The 20,077-nt window shown below is 38.9% G+C and overlaps 1 protein-coding gene across 1 annotated transcript; it reads right to left on the minus strand.

Moving 5' to 3' along the window:
- Positions 1-6,723: 6,723 nt before the first annotated feature.
- On the minus strand, positions 6,724-19,756 carry LOC116984271. Its single transcript, XM_033038387.1, has 7 exons — positions 19,598-19,756; positions 19,337-19,408; positions 19,051-19,242; positions 8,765-8,863; positions 7,917-7,973; positions 7,677-7,832; positions 6,724-6,738 (listed from the first exon to the last, which is right to left on the minus strand). Exons 1-7 carry the CDS (start codon positions 19,712-19,714, stop codon positions 6,724-6,726), a joined length of 708 nt encoding a protein of 235 aa, XP_032894278.1. The 5' UTR covers positions 19,715-19,756.
- Positions 19,757-20,077: the final 321 nt, after the last annotated feature.

Below are 20,077 nucleotides of genomic sequence, written 5' to 3' on the forward strand. Positions count from 1 at the left end.
ATTTGCTTTCATCTATGCCAGGGAAGAATGTGTTTCAATAGTAACAGTGAAGGAAGAGATTGGTAGATAAGAGTTGTATTAAAAAATGATAGAATGGAGTTATTGGAAAGTTTTACAGGTGTGCCTACTTCTGAGGCCACAGGTAGGAACATTTATATTACCTATTTGCTGCCTACTTTTGCATTGGAAGTCTCCGAAACATTCATTCCTGCAAACAAATACTCAGTTTGCAAAATAACAATGCAACATTTCCCATGGTACCAGGCACCTTTGATTTCATGCAATTAATTTTTGGGCATTGCATGTCATCTTTACTCTAACAGGGATCCTGTTCCTTGCCTAGCTAGTGTAGGGCCAGGGGAAGCATATAATGTGACAAACACAAGATGCCTTCATTCTGCACCTGCCTGCAATGTATTTCCACGTTTAGGTCACATCGGCAAACCAAAGGGTAGCAACTAGTCAAAAATACTTGTTTAAGAAGGAACTGCAGATGCTGTAAAATCGAAGGTACACAGAAATGCTGGAGAAACTCAGCGGGTGCAGCAGCATCTATGGAGCGAAGGAAGTAGGTAACGTTTTGGGCCGAAAGCCTTCTTCAGACTGTCTCAAAAATACTACTTGCTGACAACTTGGTTGCTCACCTGGTGCACAACCCAACATATCTTGCTTGCTAAAGAAAAACACAAAGTACTGATTGGGGATGATCAGCCATGATCACATTGAATGGCGGTGCTGGCTCGAAGGGCCGAATGGCCTACACCTGCACCTATTGTCTTGTCTATTATCTATTGTTGGATTAACTAAGCGGGTCAGGCTGCATGTCTGTCGGGACCCATCTTCAGAAGGTCTGAAAGAGGATCCAGACCTGTAAGTCTGAAGTAGGGTCCCGACCCTAAATGTCACCTATCCTTTTTCTCCACAGATGCTGCTTGACCTGCTGAGTTACTCCAGGACTTTGTGTCTATCTTTGGTATAAACCAGCATCTGTAGTTCGCTGTTTCTACACTCATAACCTGCTGTTATACAACAGGTGATCTAATTCGTCATTGTGTGTGCTGAACACCTTCACTCCTTGGAATGTTCTAAAGGTGAAATGTACTGGTTGGATTCAAAATTCATGATACTCTAATGAATGGTTCTTTTTATCTGTTTACAGGATGTGAAGCCACTGCCAGTGCCTGAGTTTATTATGCATCCCTCATTGGTCCCAAACTTCCAGGAGTCAATAAAGAGTCAATTGCATTGATAGGTCTAGAATTACATGCAGTTCAGACTAGTTAACGGTGACAGTTTTGCTTCCCTAAAGAACAATAATGAAGTATATTCATAGTCATGGTGTCATACAGCAGAGAAACAGGCCCTTCAGCGCTCAATGACTATGCTGACCAAGATGCCCAACCTGAGCTAATCCCATTTCATTTACCCACATTTGGTCAATATCCCTCTAAACCTTTTTTATCCAAGTACATTTAAAATGCTGTTTGATTATTGATTCGCCCTATCTATACCTCGCATGATTTATACACCTGAATATCACCTCTTAGCCTCCATTGCTTCAAGCAATAAATAATTAATTGGGATTTGACACTAATCTAACATTTTTGTGGTGACTGATACTAAGATTGGCTTTTTGAAAATAAACATTTTAATTTAACTACAGGTATTCCTTAGTTAAGAAAACCTGACTTATGTACGAGGGTGTGGGAGGCAGGTGGGAAGGACTTGCCAGCTGCTATGGGGCTGATGGCATCTTCCGCCATATGGGAACGTGGTTCATGGCTGCATTTCCGAATTGCGAACTGTTCAGGTTATACAGAGTTTACAGGGATGGAACCCTGCTGTAACCTGCCTGTAGCTCATCGCAGACTCACACTGAAGGGGGAGGAGGCAAGTAGGTACCTCCTTTAGTTAAATTTCATCTCCTCATCAGCTGAGAAGGGCTTTGAACATGAGTTTGTGTCTATAGCCCACATGTCTGGCTACTTTTCAATGAACTTCACCACTGGACTCCTTTAGCATGCATGGCCTTGCGAGAGTTCAGTCCATGCTGTTGGAGGTGTGATGAGCAGGAGCAGTAAGACGACAAGGGAATGGAAAGGTACAGGAAATGTCCACACATATTTTCTGTGCCAGCAGCATGTGATGAGCTGATTATAATGTATCCCTAATTCTACACTCACCTACAGTGTCACTGTCTCCTTGGCCACAATGCCTATGTTAACAAGGTTTTCCAAAATTAATAGACAATAGACAATAGGTGCAGGAGTAGGCCATTCGGCCCTTCAAGCCAGCGGCATCATTCAATGTGATTATGGCTGATCATCCCGAATCAGTACCCCTTTCCTGCCTTCTCCCCATATCCCCTGACTCCGCTATTTTTAAGAGCCCTATCTAGCTCTCTCTTGAAAGCATCCAGAGAACCCGCCTCCACCACCCTCTGAGGCAGAGAATTCCACAGACTCACTATTCTCTGTGAGAAAAAGTGTTTCCTTGTCTCCGGTCTAAATGGCTTACTCCTTATTCTTAACCCTCTAAACCAAGAGCCAGCATGAAAGAATCTGGTGTAGGAAGAAACTGCAGATGCTGGTTTACACCGAAGATAGACACAAATTCCTGCTCGTGACGCCATGATTCGCCATGATCATATTGAATGTCAGTGTTGACTCGAAGGGCCAAATGGCCTACTTCGGCACCTATTTTCTATGTTTCTATGTAACTAAGCGGGACAGGCAACATCTCTGGATAGAAGGAATGGGTCGAGACCCTTCTTCAGAGATGCTGCCTGTCCCGCTGAGTTACTCCAGCATTTTGTGTCTATGAAAAAATCTGGCTTAGGATGTTTATTTTGCTTATGCACTGACTGGGTCCATCCTTGCTGGTGAATTAGCTTTGCAGGTCCTTATTCGGTGCTATTTCTTAAATCATGCACCGTATCTGTACCCAACATTGGCTGTGACAGTGAAATTGAGTGATGTATATTCATTGTCACTGGTCTCTTGTTTTTCCCAGATATCTTGTACTAATACCATCAACTCTAGGCATGCTTTTAGCCAGACATGCAGTGTTCCAAATTAATCCCCTATCTACTGACACAATCTTGCTCCTCACCTTTAAGAAAATGTGCTTAGCTCCCCACCTCAACTTTCAAAAATGTGCGGCCAGCATTATAATCAAGGTTAATTGTGCAATATAGTCCCAGTTTATGTTTTCCGTGTTTATCCAATGTAACTCTAAGAGTTGAGGCAGGCAAATAAGGCTGAAACCATTGCTTGAGTTGCGGTGGAAAACCTGAGGATTATTGTCCTGGATTTTGACCCATGAATAATGGTGGTCATCTTTCTTTAGGCAATAAATCATATGGAAAAATACAATGGTCTCACCTAACAAACCACTACTTTGGCATATAAGTTGTACTATGTCATTCCTGTTTCAGTGGGGAACAAACCTCCTGGTTATGTTCTTCCTGCCTCAGTGAAATATGTCAATCTGATTCATTGAAGTGACTAGGAAGGAACTGCAGATGCTGGTTTAAACTGAAGACAGACAGAGATAATGCCTGTCCTTCTGAGTTACTCCAGCATTTTGTGTTTATCATTGAAGTGACTTGTTACTTGTCCTGTTCTCGTGGTTCCAGATCTTTTCAAGACAGTACTGTGCTGTTCTTGACCCACAGGAAACCCCATTCAAATGTTATGGGTGGCCCATGATTTATTTGCGATATGCTCAAAATTCTTTGGGCATCGTGTTGTAAATGGAAGTGGGGATAGCAGGGTTGTTAAATCTGTGCAGAACTTTGAGAGTTTCATGTCAGCCGTCCATAATTTTACTGAATCTCACAAGGAGTTGAATGGCATGAACTTGTTTCATTCCTTTTGTTCTTCTAATGGCTTGAAAATTAACACCCCATGATAGATCTAAAATAATACACATAATTTAGCACATAAACAATGCTCGTGGTAACAAGGTTATAACTGTTGCATTTAAGAATCGTGTGTCATCTCACTAAGATCATAATTATGCCTGTAATAATCGAGGCCAAACATTTAAAATAATGAAAGCTGGTAAGAAATACACAAGAGACAACACTCTCAATGCAGATAACAACTTTTATATAACAGTTTAAGATTTTGTAGGAAGGAAGATTGCAGAATATCCATTGTATCCAGAATTGAAAATTAAGGAGGCAGATTTGAAATGCATTTTAAAGTCCAATTCAAAGCTTGGCGTAAGAGCAAGTCTTCACACCATTGGGGTTAAAAATAAATAGCAATGGTTGATGAAGGCTGAGCCAGACTTCATTTGTTATCTTATCAAAGATATTGAAAGCAGTGAATAAAATAAACTGTAGCAGCATATTCAATAGAGAGATGATGTTTATTATGTGAGAAACATTACTGAAGTCAACCTGAATAATTGTCCATGTCAAGCAGAAGTTTCGTTATTTTATAGTGGTTATACTATCAAGTGGAATATTTGAAAGTACAGTGCTTAAAATAAAGCTTTTTCAAGCCAATCATTTAAGAATTTTACTCCCAGTACAATTGAGTGTGGTTGTGTGATTCAAAAGTTCTGCACAAGATTTGTATGATTTTCCATCCATTATATTTATAGGATATGTAAGTATAAGGTACATGAATATTAATTTCCTAACTGAAATCTGTAGGTGAGACTCTCCTTAAATGCTAATTAAAAAAAAAAATCATGTCTCTATTGTACTTTCAATTATAGCATTTCATTAAAAATATTTTAAACAATTATGAATGAGGGCTGAAACCTGAAATCCATTCAATAACATACAATCCACACTCTTCAAAAACAAATGCTTTCTGTGCATTAGATTCTTAAGAGGAAAAAAAACAGGTGCTTTTCAAATACCTGGCACTACCAGCTTGTTTCCTGCCTTGTTTCCTACCTTGACCAAGCTCACTGTAATTTATAGTCAGACAACCGAAGGCTTGAACAGTGGAAGTAGAAACCAGTGAATTACAATGGTTGACTTAAAGAAGACAATACATAAACAAGCAAACTTCTTCCCATTCGTAAAAGGAGAGTAGCTAAGTGATCTCAAATAACTAGCAGTGTGCAACAATTAAAAAAATTAAGATAAATTATAAATAATGAAGCCAAGTATCTCTTTCAGTCCCTCTTCTTTCCTATTATATTGATTGATTCAAGATAAATAGGAGGATTTATATAATATGTTGTATATATTATGTTAATTAAAAAGAAATATTAGGAGAAGGATTTAGTTCCAGACACATGCTTCAGACTGCTGAACCACCATTTCCTCTCTTGACCTGTTCTGTTCTTAAAGTCTGTGGTTGTTTGAATGCTGCATGATCAGAGAACTGACACGTATGACGATTAACATCCTGTGAAAGGCAGCTTGTTGGTTATTTCAAGAAGGAGATTTCGAAGAGCGTAGAGTTGAAAGATGACCTCTTTAACTTTAGCATGTGATGAGCCCGCCATCTGAAAATTTAAAATCAAAGTATAATAAATTAGCAATTATTATTTCTGGAGAAAATCAGATCAATTTTAGTTTAAAAAAAATTTTTTTTTGAGATACAGCTAGGAAACAGGCTTTTCGGCCCACAATTCCCTACGCAATTTTATTGAGGCAAACCCATGTATCTTTGGGATATGGGAGGAAACCGAAGCACCTGGAGGAAACCCACGGCATCACCGGGAGAACGTGCAAACACCACACTCACATAGCACCCTAGCTCAGGATTGAATCCAGGTCTTTGGCACTGTGATGCAGAAGTGTTGCTTCTAAGAAAAAAAGTAAATAGGTGTCTTTTGTTTCTGTCTCTCAGTTCTGAAATAAAAAAGCCATTGAAAACTATTTGGCTTAATTATTAAATGTTTTAATAAACCAACACCTGCTATTTGGTATAAATTATTGGGATGTAAGGCTGTGCCAGCAAAAATAGTGATATTTAAAGTAGGCCATGAGGGGGAAGTTTGTAAGGTCACTCCTCTTCCTTTGAAAGGGATGTAAAGTTCTGTGGGTAGAGGGGAAATTCAATGACTCAATCCATGCCAATTTTCCAATTACAGAAAACTTTGGTCAATTATTGATGATTGGTAAATTATTTTAAACTTTATGTTAGCTCAGAAAGTAATTACAATGTCAGCAAATGGATGAAACCCTATAGTTGTTACACATAATGTTTACTAGAAAAGTATTGAAAATGGTACCACTTTTTAAATGATGTGTATTTGTTTTTTTTAGTTTAGTTTTAGTTTCGTTTTAGTTTAGAGATACAGTGCGGAAACAGGCCCTTCGGCCCATTGAGTCCGCACCGACCAGTGATCCCCGCACATTAACACTACCCACTACCCTCTGCCATTCACTTATCCCCAACGGCTCTTATTATCAAAAAGACAACAAGGAACACAGCAGGTCATGGAGGGAATGGACAGACTACATTATGGTTCAGAATAATTCATAAACAATCTCGGCAGTTGTAAAAGATCCATTACCGTATGTAATTCTGTTTTTAGTTTCTCCAACGTTTGTTCCGCAACATCATCCCTGGCTGATCTACATCGCTCCTGGAATGTAATAAACAATGTGTTTCATTTTCTTACCGTAATATCATACATTATCGTAATTTATCCAAATTTCTATCTGACAGACTTACCAACATTGATATGGATATATAATATCTATATTAGACATGAATATATAGACATATATACACATTTAAAATCTCAAAGCAAAAGACCCTGTAACAGAAGAGCAAATAACAGGTTTATTTGCTAAAGATTATATGTCTCCATCATCATAAAGAAGCTGTTTTATTTTAACTATCCAATAACATTATCAGTGAAACAACAGGCTAAAAATTCAGCTCAGTCTGAAGAAGGGTCTCAATCCGAAACATCGCCAATCCTTTTCTCCAGAGATGCTGCCTGACCCTCCAACCTTTTGTATCTATCTTCGGCTAAAAATGACTGTGGCTGATATTAACACTGGATGGTGAAAGCTGTATATAGCATATTTTTCCCTCAGTTGGCTTTGTGTGTGATAAGCTCATTGCAAAAAACATTGGTACATTTACTATATTAAAGATGCTACAAAACATGAACGCTTCCTGTATTAAACAAGGGACATACAGATACAATAAGGTTATCGGCAGTCATTTCTAGGCTGCATCAAGCAATGGTCAAAAAGTTAAAAATATGTATTTGGTCAATAAGGAGTTATCATTTATCATTAAAGATATCGGTACAATTTAGGGGATTCTCTTTCTGGTTTTCTATCTCTCCATGGCCTTATCGTCTTTTGAATCTTCTCCAGATCTACAACCCTCCAAGATCCTCTAAGACTTGCCTCCCACACATGGTCAATATTCTTTGTTCCATCAAAGGTAATGCTGCCTAAAGGCCCTGGCTCTGGAAATCCTCTAAACCTCTCCACCTCGTTATCTCTTTCCTTCCTTCCAAACATCACTACCTAAAAATAAATGAACTATTTCTGAGGAACCATATCTCTAGGACCCTGTGTCGGGAATTTAGAATGTATCTGATATACAGTCAGCCAATATTAAGATTGCTACTAGGTCACTAATCACAGAGCAGTCCTGTTTAATTATGCTGTGTGAACTAACTTAGAAGACCACTTCCATAGATTGTGATGATATTGAAGGAGAAAGCAAACTTACACATTCCATCTTTGAGTTGATATTTTGGGTGTAATCTTTGATTTTCTTCAGATCCCTTCGAACGTCTGCAGAGAGGAATGGGATTTGTCCATATCTTTTCAAGAACTGCCCATAGAATCTCAGTGCCTTCTTCAAAACATTGCACTTGCCAATGCTCTGTGAGACGACAGTCAACACGTTAAACTCGATCTACATTTACAACTAAGCTCAGTTGATAACTGCTCCAATGCAATTACTTACTGTCATATTCACAAATTCGCAAAGATGTGGTAGAAACCGGCCACTAGTTACAGCAAACTGCAAAAAAAATAAATAAAAAAGGATGCGTTAAACCTTATTTACACAGGAGAGGAAATCATCATCAAACGCCCTTTTGGAGGATAACATCTCACTAACATTTTCGCGCATTAAGGAAATCTTGAACCACCATCTGTGTTTTCCATATTTGGGGTTAGAAAAAAGATAGTGGGAGATAATGGCATAAACCAATGCAAACTGTTCTGAAACAAAAACTTTCTCATTGAGATGAACAGAACCGATTGGGTTATTCTGAATGATAAACTCAATCACCTGGTACACAAAAATGCTGGAGAAACTCAGCGGGTGCAGCAGATGCTGCTGCACCCGCTGAGTTTCTCCAGCATTTTTGTGTACCTTCGATTTTCCAGCATCTGCAGTTCCTTCTTAAAAACTCAATCACCTTCCTGGTGACCCTTCCCACACACGAGCAAAAGTCCTTGATCAGTTCATCGCGCACGTTAGGTTTGCAGCCCGGCCTCAGGTTTCCCACGACGCCCGCGATTGACACCATCAGGATACAGGCGAGCGGGGAGAGCATGGTGGTGTAGCCGAGCGCTGCCCCACTTTCACTGCTAACGCCGGTCTGGAAGCCTGGCGCTCCTTTTTATACAGAATGCTCGAGATTCCCCTGAATACAACGACCATTCAACGTCATGTACAGATTCACTTTGTTCGACCCACGGTGGAGTGCGTGTGACAATTTATTTAAAATTTCCATGCCTGGCTGTCTTTTTTTTCTCGTTCAAGGGACGGAGATGGGGAGAAACCCCTTCACTTATCTAGGTCACCTTTATCAGCCTGCGTTCAGATATTTCCCTGCCGTTCAAAAGGTACTCGGTTAGATCATTGATAATACTCCTTGGTGTGGGTATCAGATAGTCATCTCGCTGTAGAAAGATAAGTGAAAGTTTTGTAAAAATTGCAGTTATCCGCTTATCAGGTAATTGTAAATAAGGTTAGTTCAGCTTCTGATTTCAGTACTTTCCCCAATTGATCCCTGTTTTAATAATACTAACATTTCTGCCTTGCAATCCTCCACAGTTTTTAAAATCAGTTTTATGGCAGCTGTTGATACCTTTATCTACAATCACCAAACGTGGCATTTAGAACATAGCACCCACTTAGCTACTCATATCTTCTGTAAACCAGCATCTTCAGTTCCTTGTATCTCCGTAGAAAAGTCCAGCAAAGGAACAGGCCCTTCAGCCCACAACGTCTGTGTTGAACACGATACCAAGACAAACTATTCTCATTTGCCTGCACATGATCTATCCCTCCATTCCTTTCATATCCAGGCGCCTATCCACAGGCCTCTCTCGTATCTGCCTCCACCACCACCCCGGCAGCTTGTTCCAGACACCCACCACCCCATGTGTAAAAACACTTGCCCCGCACATCTCCTTTAAATATTGCCTCACTTGCCTTAAAGCTATGCCTTAAATAGTCTTTCAAAGACCACACATTTTCAAAGGCCAGAAACTCAATAGTAAAAGATATCCAATGGCTAATAAGCAGAAAAAAAAATGTACATTTCTTATCAGTAGAGTCAAATAAATTTCTTACAATTGTGGTCAGATCACAAATGAAGATTCAGCCACTTTAATACCGAAGCATTGTATCTTCTTTTACATTTTTATTTGATCATTGTACCAACAAGCATTGTTAAAATTAGTATTAGATCAATGTATTTATAATCTTGCCAAAATGATCAATGCCATCAGATTGGGAACATATAGGAGTTCAATAAAGGAGAAACAATGTGTTGATAAAGAAAGGGAAAATAAAATATGAGATTAATTTAGCAAGTAACATGAAAATAGACTACAATAAGTTAGAATAGAAATGTAAATTGATCAAGATTACTAAATGTTAATCTTTAGTAAAGATTAGTAAAGATTAGTAAAGATTTGCGCTCCTTACTGAAAGAGAGGGAAAAATATGAGGGGAAAAACCAATAGAAGAGAAGTTGAACAAATACTTGGTGTCGGACTTCACCAAAGAAAAGAAAAACCTCTCGTGAATAATGGGGAAGAATAGGTGTATATAGATTGAGGAGGTGAAATAAATTAGTATTAGTAAATATATGGTACTGGAGATATAAATATATAGTACTGGAGATACCAATACATTTTCAGGACTGATATGCTTACATAGCAAAGTTTTGAAAGAGGTGGGCATTAATGCGTTGGTGTCACCTTCATAAACTCTGTACATTTTGGAACAGTACATCACAGATCCCCACAACAGGTTGGGTCGTGTTGGCTCAGTCACCTGCTCTCTCTCGCCACATTTTTACTGTTTCATACACTGAAATGATTAAAGTCACAAGTAGTTAGAGTGGTAAAGAAGGCCTATATTATGCTTGCCTTCATTACCTGGGGCATTGAATATAAGAGTCAGTAAATCATGATGTCACTCTACAAGACTTTCGTTAGGCTGCATTTGGAGTATTGCATGCATTTCTGGTTGGCCCACTATAGGAAGATTGTGGAGGCTTTGAAGAGGGTGCCGCTGGATTATGGGATATTAACTACAAGGAGAGACTGGACAAACGGATTGTTTTCTCTGGAGTGCCAGAGGTTGAAGAGGGAGTATACAAAGTTATGAGAGACATAGATAAGATGGGAAGTCAGACTTTTTTTCACAGGGTAGAAATGTCAAAGACCAGAGGGCACAGCTTTAAGGTGAGCAGGTCAAAGTTTGAAGGAGATGTGCGGGGTAAATGTTTTACGAGAGTGGTGGGTGCGTGGAATGCGCTGCCAGAGGCACTGGATATGATAGTGAATATTTAGATAGGCACAGGGATTTGTAGAAAATTGAGGGACATGGATCATGTGCACGCAGTTTATCTTGCTCTCATTTTCAGCACAGACATTGTGGGCTGAGGGATTTGTTCTTGTGCTCTACTGTTCTATGTTCTATGTTCCCGTGGACATTAGGCTAACCAGTTTATAGGCATCTCCTTTAGCTTTCTCCCCCTATAACTACAAACGTTTTGTGCTGGCCACTTTCCCAGATAAAGCAGTATCAACTGTTAAAGAAGCATAATATCAACAAGAATTATTAAATAATACAGTCGCTGCAATGAAATAAATATCTTATGTCTCTCCTTAACTTTTATGTCATTATGTCAATTTAATATGAATTTTCATGTCATTAAATAAAGGCAGTTACATTAACAAGGTATTTATATAATCACTTTAGTTGCTAGGGCTTAGAAGCTTGCAGGGTGAGTGGTGGGATAGAGGTGAATCGGACTGTATCCTAGTTCTGGAAGGGCCGTTCAGAAGCCTGATAACAGAAGGGAAGAATCCTTGCATGGAAGGACGTAATGGGGATGTGGGAAGAATAAAATGTAAAAATAGATAGTTTGATTGTCAGAGTGGAATCAGAGACCTGAAAAATAGGATTCCATGGTTTAGTCTGGAGGTGCGCATATTCAAACTTCAGCGTCTTCTGCCGGACAGGAGCAGGGAGAAGAAGGAATGACCAGAGTGGGACGTCTTTGAATATGTTGGCTGTTTTTCCATGGTGGCGTGAAGTGCAGATGGAGTCAATGTAGATGGACAATGGAGTCTGATCTGTGTGATGGACTGAACTATATGCTATATATTGCGATGATTCTATGAGTTCTATTACCAGTAGAAATTGATTGGAGCTGACTTGCAGCATTGCAGCAGGAAAGACTGAGAAATGTGTTGGGGCAATGAAGCGTCTTTGTTTGGCATGTGTCTTCATTGAGAATGCTCCTGTTCTAGGCTCTGCGGTTAATATCAAGGCTTACATGCCACTGGGGGGGATGTGGTTCAGAAGGACCCAGTGAATGACTTCCCCTGTGGCAGACGACAGGGAGAACCCTCTATAGATATCGCAGTTAGATTTGACCTTTTCTTGAGGATGGACCTGAAAGGTGAAGATAATGACATGGTATGCAGAATGTTAGGGAGTACTTGCAGGTTCCTTCCATGCAACTATTTTTTGGGCTGTAGTGATAGTTTGGCTATTGAACAAATAGGAAGAGGTCTGTGCATTCATTCAAAGTGGCCAATTGAAGATTCAAGTTGAAATAGATTTTTTTAGTTTCAACATTCACGCTTGTGTTGCAATTTTATAAAGACACCCCAAATAATTATAAATTCAGCAATATTTTATGAAGTAAAATAAGCATTTTGTTACTGGGGCAAAACAAATGCTTTATATTAATAATAATTCATAAGGTAGCAATTAATGTCTTTGATCAATTAATCAAAATGCACAGCAAAGAAAATGAACAGTGCAAGCTGGCAAATGTAATCCATAAAGCAAATTAAATTCCATTTGATGAGATCTACATTGCATGTGAAGCTTCTACTGAGCAACTATTTTGCAACTGGATCGCAGCACCGTTTGCAGGTTTTTATATGGAGGTTTGTGCATTGTTATGTGTTCATTTAGTTTAAAAATAGGATCAACTTTGTAAAATGCACAAACATGTACAAAGTTGACTTCCAGTTTGACTGTGCAGAAGTTATCAGAATTGCTAGTGAGACCGCCTTTATTTGATGGTGACTAAAATTGGATATTGGTCAGCTGACACAATACAGAAAAGGTATACAAAAGCCCTGATGCAATTACATTAAGAATAACCTAACCTGTGGGCGGGTGGGACTAGTGTAGCTGGGACATGTTGGCCGATGAGGGCAAGTGGGTTGAAGGGACTGTTTCCACACTGTATCACTCTATGACTATGATTCTAATGGTGAATCAGTAATATTTAATTGAAATTTGCACAAACAGGAAGAACTTAAAAACAATAATGCCTTTTGGTTTTATAAAGATCAAATAAAGCCAGAGATTGTCAGAAAATCATAGCACTTACATAGATTCCAGAGGGGCACTGTCATGTAATTATTAGTGAACTATGCTCATTATTACTCAAGTAGTGCTTATATTTACTGAGAATTTTGTGAAATTTTCAAAAATTGATCACTAAAACTTTAGATTACAATAGTTTGCCCATCTCAATACTTCCGTGACAATTATAGATTTCTTGGTGGAGCCCGTTTTATCAGCATGCTGATTTGGATTGAATAGTAATGATGTAAATTGGCCATATATCAAGATGACCCATGGTTTTCACTCGATTATCAGTCTGCGTGCTTGTGTTGTGGGGGAGACTGAGCCATGCGGAAGCTGGCTGAGGGTGGTACGTCAATAATTAAAAGGATAAAGTGATCCGACGAGACATAAAATTGCCCATAACCTTTTTCATCATTCGTCCCTCTCACAGTTCACGTGCACATCCCTGGTCAAAATTCTAAGGACTTGAAGAGCCAAACCTGGAGTGTCAAGTATCATAGTTAAGGTGGCATTCCTAGTCTCTATGTCTTAGTGAAGGTCAGCACGAGCCTATTCACGTAATTGTTACTTTTAATTCGGCATGCAGAATTTCATGGGGTCACTCTTCCCATGGCTGGCCAAAGGTCTATGATTGTGCTGTACAACTCTATGAAACCCACCTCCAGAACATCCACCTGCAGATGAGAAATGCAAGATGGCGGGGGGGGGGGGGGGGGGGGGGGGGGTGGGGGGGAGCATTTCTTATTCCCTGCCTCTACTTCGGGTTGTTTTCTCTTCTCCTGCAAGAAGGATTGAAGAAACCCATGTGTAAAAGCAATTAATTATATTGACTGGAAGATTGGAAAGCTTTGTTGGAGGTGGCAATGAGAGAGGTGCGAGGCATTTCATAAAGTTGGCAGTAACTATGGGCAGTGAATGGTAATTTGGGGAAATGAGAAAGGGCAAAGACAAATAATTAGTTTTAGGAGTGATGTGCTGAGGCTGACGTAGGAGTGTAGATTAGGGGATTTGGCACATGGATAGGACAGGTTTGGAAGGATATGGACCAAATGTTGGCAGGTGGGACATGTTGGCCGATGTGGGTAAGTTGGGCCGAAGGACCTGTTTCCACATTGAATCACTCTATAATTCTATGACTCTATGTACATCAGAATTTAATATGCCAATGTACTCACCTTTCCTGATATGAACATTAATTAGCATTTGGCTCCGGATCCAGGAAATCCTGCTCGTCAGTTGCAAGGCAAACTCAAGATTTGCCTTCTTTGTTGTCACCACCAGACATTTTCCTCCAGTCAGAGAGAAAGATGTGATTCTTAAATCCACCAACACATCTTCAAGTGAATCCAGGGATGGACTTGCCCCACTTGAACGACATTTGTGTAGACATCAAATGTTAAGTTTGCATTCACCGTTATAACAGTAGAATTGAATTGTCAACGTGCACACTCAATCTCATAGCTCAAGAAAGCTGAAAGAAATTTGTTAAAGTTCATGTTAAAAAGCTTCTCATAAAAAACACCGCAAAAATGTTTGGGTTTCTGACAAACAATTGTGCCATTCTTGACAGTTTCAAGCATTAACATTCACCCACTTGGTCTAAACTAAAACAGTGTAGACCAGGAGGTATAACTTCAATTCAAAATAATGAAAGAGTACATGAAATAGGTGGGGAAAGAAAGATAATGCTCAGTGAAAAAGAATCAGAACATTTATATAAATCCTCCAACTAAATAATCATGAAGAAATGAGATTCCATTTTCTGACAAGTGTGAAATTATACTAATCAGGAAAGCTTGGACAGTGGGTTTTTTATTCTCCTGCAAAGAAATGGCTCAATGGTGGACTGACAAAACATTTTCAAAAGTACAAAATCCTTTGGCAGATCGATGCAGAAAAAGTGTTCTATCAGAACAAATATCAGGAAAACCTCTTAACCTCAAGAGCATTGAAACTTGGAATCTTATCAGTGGGAGTGTTCAGATAAATAGGATTTAATTATAAGGTGGATAAAGTAGGGAAATTAGCATTTCAGACCGACATTTCAGCAGAAAGAGGAGGAAATTATAAAACAGACAGCTAGTTATGTTAAGATAGACACAAAATACTGGAGTTGGTCAGTGGGACAGGCAGCATCTCTGGATAGAAGGGATGGGTGACGTTTCGGGTCGAGACCCTTCTTCACACCAGTTATGTTATACTGATAAAGGATTCTTTCAGTTACTCTGGAAATAATTTATGGAATAAATTTGAAAATTGAAGAACTGACAATTTCAAACATGCTACATCATACCATCAGTTAAATGCATGCATCCTCCAAAAGTGATTTCACTGTCTTCAATGGATTAACTTTCAGAGGAAGAGTTCAATGCACTGAGGTTCCTATATACCATGTAACACTACAAACTATGCATGAATTACTGGGGAGTTATGCCAAAATGCATGGGAAATGACTTGAAATCTTACATATGTCTGCCCTTTGTATGAAAATTATAATATATGGAGCATTTTCCATAACTTCCATGTGTCCTTAACCTGCCCATCTCATTAAAGGATATATTTCATTGAGGTTCCTGGAAAATTTGACGATAACAATATTGATACATTAGCTTTGGGAATGGTCACCTTAGTGAGATTAAACTAGCATTGAGATCAAACTGAGATCAAAATAGCATTACAAAGGAATTCCAGTAATGTAATGCTATTTTGATCTCAGTTTGATCTCAATGCTAGTTTAATCTCATTAAGACATTACAAAGGAATTCCAGTGTTATAATAGAGCGAATGTTCCTACTTTCTTTTTCTTTCTTTTCTAGGGTCTACTTTCTTACTTTACTTCCTTCTCTAACTTCTTTTCTAAGGGGCTTCCTTTTCCCAACACTCTCTTGCACTTCACGACTCTTGCGCACTTTCTTTACTTTCCTTACTTCTATCTTTTTCTTAAAGCTCAAAAAAATGAAACGGTACAAAAAATGTATTAAGATATATGTGTTGTGTATTATTGTAATTTACCGTACTTCTAATTAAATTTTTTTTTTTTTTAAAACAAAAAAACAAAGGAATTCCAGGACATCAATCCTCCTGCTGTATTGTGTACGCGCCTATCTAGAACATTGATAACTGAGCACCAAACCAGATTTGGAAATTTAATGCATGTACCATTTACTATCCAAGGGGAGAGCATTCAGAAATTGGACTTTTTATCAGTGGGAGTGTTTGGATAAATAGGATTTAATTATAAATTAACCAAAGTTTATTTGTTTAAAATTGGTTCAATCTCAGAAAAAATATGGTGAAACACTTCTGTGCAGATTATCCAAGTAGAGTTTTTAGAGTTTAGAGGCACATCACAGAAACAGGCCCTTCGGCAGACCGTCCATGCCGACCACCAATCACCCTGTATACCAGCACTATCCTGCCCACTAGGGACAATTTACAATTTTACCATAGCCAATTAACCTACAAATGTGTGTATCTTTGGAATGTGGGAGGAAACCGAAGCACCCAGAGAAAACCCACACGGTAACGGGTAGAACGTACAAACTCTGTACAGTCAGGATCGAACCCGGTCACTGGTACTGTGAGGCAGCAACTCTCTCACTGTGCCACTGTGCCGCCCAAAGTACTCCCATTGAAAATGAGACAAATCCACCATTTCAGCCATCACAGTTGAAAACCGTCAATTCCCAGTTTCCATTCTTAAAATTTTGCCTCATCCATGATTTTAATAACATTGAGGCAAATATCTCTGGAAATATCCCTGGAGTCATTTTGTATTATTCCAGATTGAATAATTTCCAGATATTATTCCTAAAGATTACATCTTTCCTCAAATTATTTTGTTCAGTCATATCTCACTAAAGTTACCATTATCCCTTATCCATCTGTTGCTTATATCTAGCAAGGTCAATCTTCCGTTCATTTATCGCATTCATTCATTAAAACAACTCTGATTAGCTAAGCCAAGCAACATATTAGCTGACAATTTAGCTTCATGATCAGAAGATTCATTTTGGGCTGCACTTATTTAGAGTAGATTGATTGAAAGTAAATGTCTAGCGTGTGCTTCTTGTACAGATACAAACTCAAAAAATAAAGTTAATTTATGTATTTTATTCTGTTCATTAATTATACATTTCAGTCACGGATCTGACAAAAGTAGATTTCAAATGTTCTTTTCTAAATAAAAGATGTAATTTTGCTCATTGTGTCTTTTAAAGATGAAACTTTTATAGTTTAGGTTTTAGTATTTTCAAATGTTAGCACTCTCTCTTGGATGGAAAGGAACATCCTTATTTCTTGCCTGTGCCCTTGAAATTCGGCGAGAATACCCAGGTAGTCATGGGTTCAACCTGAACTCGAACATGCCCAAATCTGCACCATATGAATCACATCGTTTAGGAAGTTAAACCCAGAGTTCGAAAAATGAGTGCCAAATTGACCAAATTGATTGTATTTAGATTGATAAAAGTTTCACCTTAACTACAAATAGTTTCCATAGTTACTTAATAAATACTCAGAAATCCACTAACAAGAGAGCAACAATTGATATTAATTATATTATTGTAAATTTGTTGATACAGAAAATATAAATTATTAAATTAAAAATAAATATGCTAAATTTGACTTATGATAGACATGCCTGGCATTACTCAATGACCCTAGTAAAACAATCTTTAAGGTGTCCGCCTCCTCCTGCGCCTTCTTTTCCCAATCTCTTTCATCTTTGACAGGAAAATCTCAAGTTCAAGAATTGCTTTGCGTTGAATCAATTGATCGCCCCACTGGTAAAGAGAGAGATAAAGATTAAGTTGCATTCAATGTCAAGTTGAGATTTCAAAAAAAACATAACAAAATAGACAATAGACAATAGGTGCAGGAGTAGGCCATTCGGCCCTTCGAGCCCGCACCGCCATTCAATGTGATCATGGCTGAGAGGGGAGAGGGAGAGAAATAGGAGAGGGAATAGACCATTTGGTCCCTCAAGTCTGCCGCTTCTCAATATGATGACTGATCTATGCTGACATTCATTGTTGTTTACCAGTTCCCTAACATCTTCAAGCTCTCAATTTTTTCTTTATCGCCACCTTGAATATATCTAACGATGTGGCCTCCTTGGTCATGACTCGCCCAGTCATGAAACATTTCAACATCTACCCTGACAACCTCATTTGAAATTTGTTATGTTTGAATAAGGTCACCCCTCATTTATCTTAAATGCAACAAATGCAAACTCAAGCTGTCAGGCATCTCTTGAGAGCAGAACTCTCCCATCACAGGAACAAGCTTGGCGAATGGCTTTTGGACTGCCTCTGTAGCTATTGTATCCATTTTTGCTCAAGGGTACAAATTGTACACAATATTCCAGATGCTGCCTCACTAAATCCCTTGTAACTTAAATGAAACCTCCTTATTCTTCAACCCTGCCTCTTCACAATAAAGGCCAAAATGTAATTTGCCAAATTAATTACTTGTTTCTCAGGATTGCTATCATTTTGTGGTGCCTGCACTACTAAATCTCTCTGGGCCTCTCTCATTTGCAGCCTATTCCATGCAAATAATAGACTGCCTTTTATTCCTCTTTCCTAAGTGCACTATCTCTGACTTTCCTTCATTAAATTCAATTTGCTAGATTTTTGCTCAGTCTGCCAAACTACCTGCAGAATCACAATGTCCTCATCACAACATGTACTTTTATGTAGCAGAACACAAATTGCTGGAGTTACTCAGTGGGTCAGCTGGCATCTGTGAAGGGGGTGAACAGGCAATGTTTCGGGCTGGGACCCATCTTTAGACTGAAAGTAGCAGGGGGAGAAAGCTGGAAAGGGGGGGGGGAAAGGATGGGGAGACAAAGCCTGGCAAGCGATGGGTGGATACAGGCATGGGAGGGGGACAGTTGAATGGCAGATGGGTGGAGTGACAAAAGCTTGAGATGAAAATGAGACAAATCAGATATGAAGAAAAGACTGGTGAAATGTAAAACCAGATGGAGATATATAGATAGAAAGGTATGGGGTGGGCGAGGAAAGAGGGGCAGGACATTGGGAGAAATTGTTAAGCACCAAGGGGGGGGGGGGGCACAGGGAGAGAGGGGGGGGGGAGTATACTACTTGCATAGCATGGGCAAACTTGCAAACCTTACATTTTGTTCACTCATCCAGGTTATTAATGTAAATAGTCTCCAAACATCACACCACTGAGAGAATATTAAACAAGTAACAAAATAGATTCATACCTTGACGTTCTCTAATTCCTTGATATCATTGAGAAGGGAGAAGTATTTGTCAGTTCTCAACCACTCTTGCAAGCCATTAGCTAAAATGTTAATGGATTCCTTGGTTTCCTTGTCCTGGGAAGGTTTCATATTTTCAAATAAATCTAAATACCATCTCACAATGGCATTCAGCATAATGCCTGATTCAATCGTCTGAAAAAATAAATGAAAACAATTAAGGGATACAGCAATTAAAAATAATTATATTCAAATATGTTGGGAAAAAAAAGTTTGAGCTTACTCTCACCTTTGAATTATATTTCCGAAATATTGTAGTAAACTTCGCCCCTCCATCACCAACCTCAGGATGATTTATATTCTAGAAATAATTTGATCACAAATCATTAAATGAAAATGCATTCTTAAATGTTGCAGTAAAAAGTCTGTGTCAACTCACTACCGAAACTTCACACCATTCAACACTTTGCACTCAGTGCCACTGACAAGTTTATCAACAGTAATATAGACTACACCGTGTCAAATAACTTAATATTAACATTGTACTTACAAAGTGTTTCTTCAGGTTATTTAGTGGAGTTTCCAATGATTGCAGTGGAGTACACTGTACCCAATCTGAAAGGAGAATGCCTGCCATTCCAATAATGAAATATCTCAAAGGTATCATGATTCAAAAGCAAAGACCGAACCAATATGCGTCTATGTTCTCAGGTCGGGCTCAAAGGAGACTGATGTCAAGCAATCCTCCTTCTTGCATTTATACCTGCTACATGTATATTTTTAGCTTCGCAAAAATACCCGCTTCACACATGCTCTGCAATTCATTGAAGCTCTGATGGTGTTAGATAGGATGGGACAAACGTTGGTGTAGCCCTGAGGTTTGGTTTGTGAGGTTTCAGTTAATAATTTCCTTCAAACAAAGCGAGGTTGACTTCTCACCCAAGAAGATTACGTAGATCCTAAGCTCGCTGCCCTATTGGGTTTTCAGGGATCCTTCGAAAGAACGTTAGATTGTTTCATTTTCTGGTGT

The sequence above is a fragment of the Amblyraja radiata genome, chromosome 19, assembly GCF_010909765.2.
Source record: "Amblyraja radiata isolate CabotCenter1 chromosome 19, sAmbRad1.1.pri, whole genome shotgun sequence".
Classification (NCBI taxonomy): domain Eukaryota; kingdom Metazoa; phylum Chordata; class Chondrichthyes; order Rajiformes; family Rajidae; genus Amblyraja; species Amblyraja radiata.

Coding starts and splice junctions, on each gene's coding strand:
- LOC116984271 (XM_033038387.1), bottom strand. CDS start 19,714: ATGATACCTTTGAGATATTTCATTATTGGAATGGCAGGCATTCTCCTT. Junction 19,409..19,597: donor ATAACCTGAAGAAACACTTT/GTAAGTACAATG, acceptor AATTATTTCTAG/AATATAAATCATCCTGAGGT. Junction 7,974..8,764: donor CTGAACGCAGGCTGATAAAG/GTGACCTAGATA, acceptor TTTTTTTTGCAG/TTTGCTGTAACTAGTGGCCG.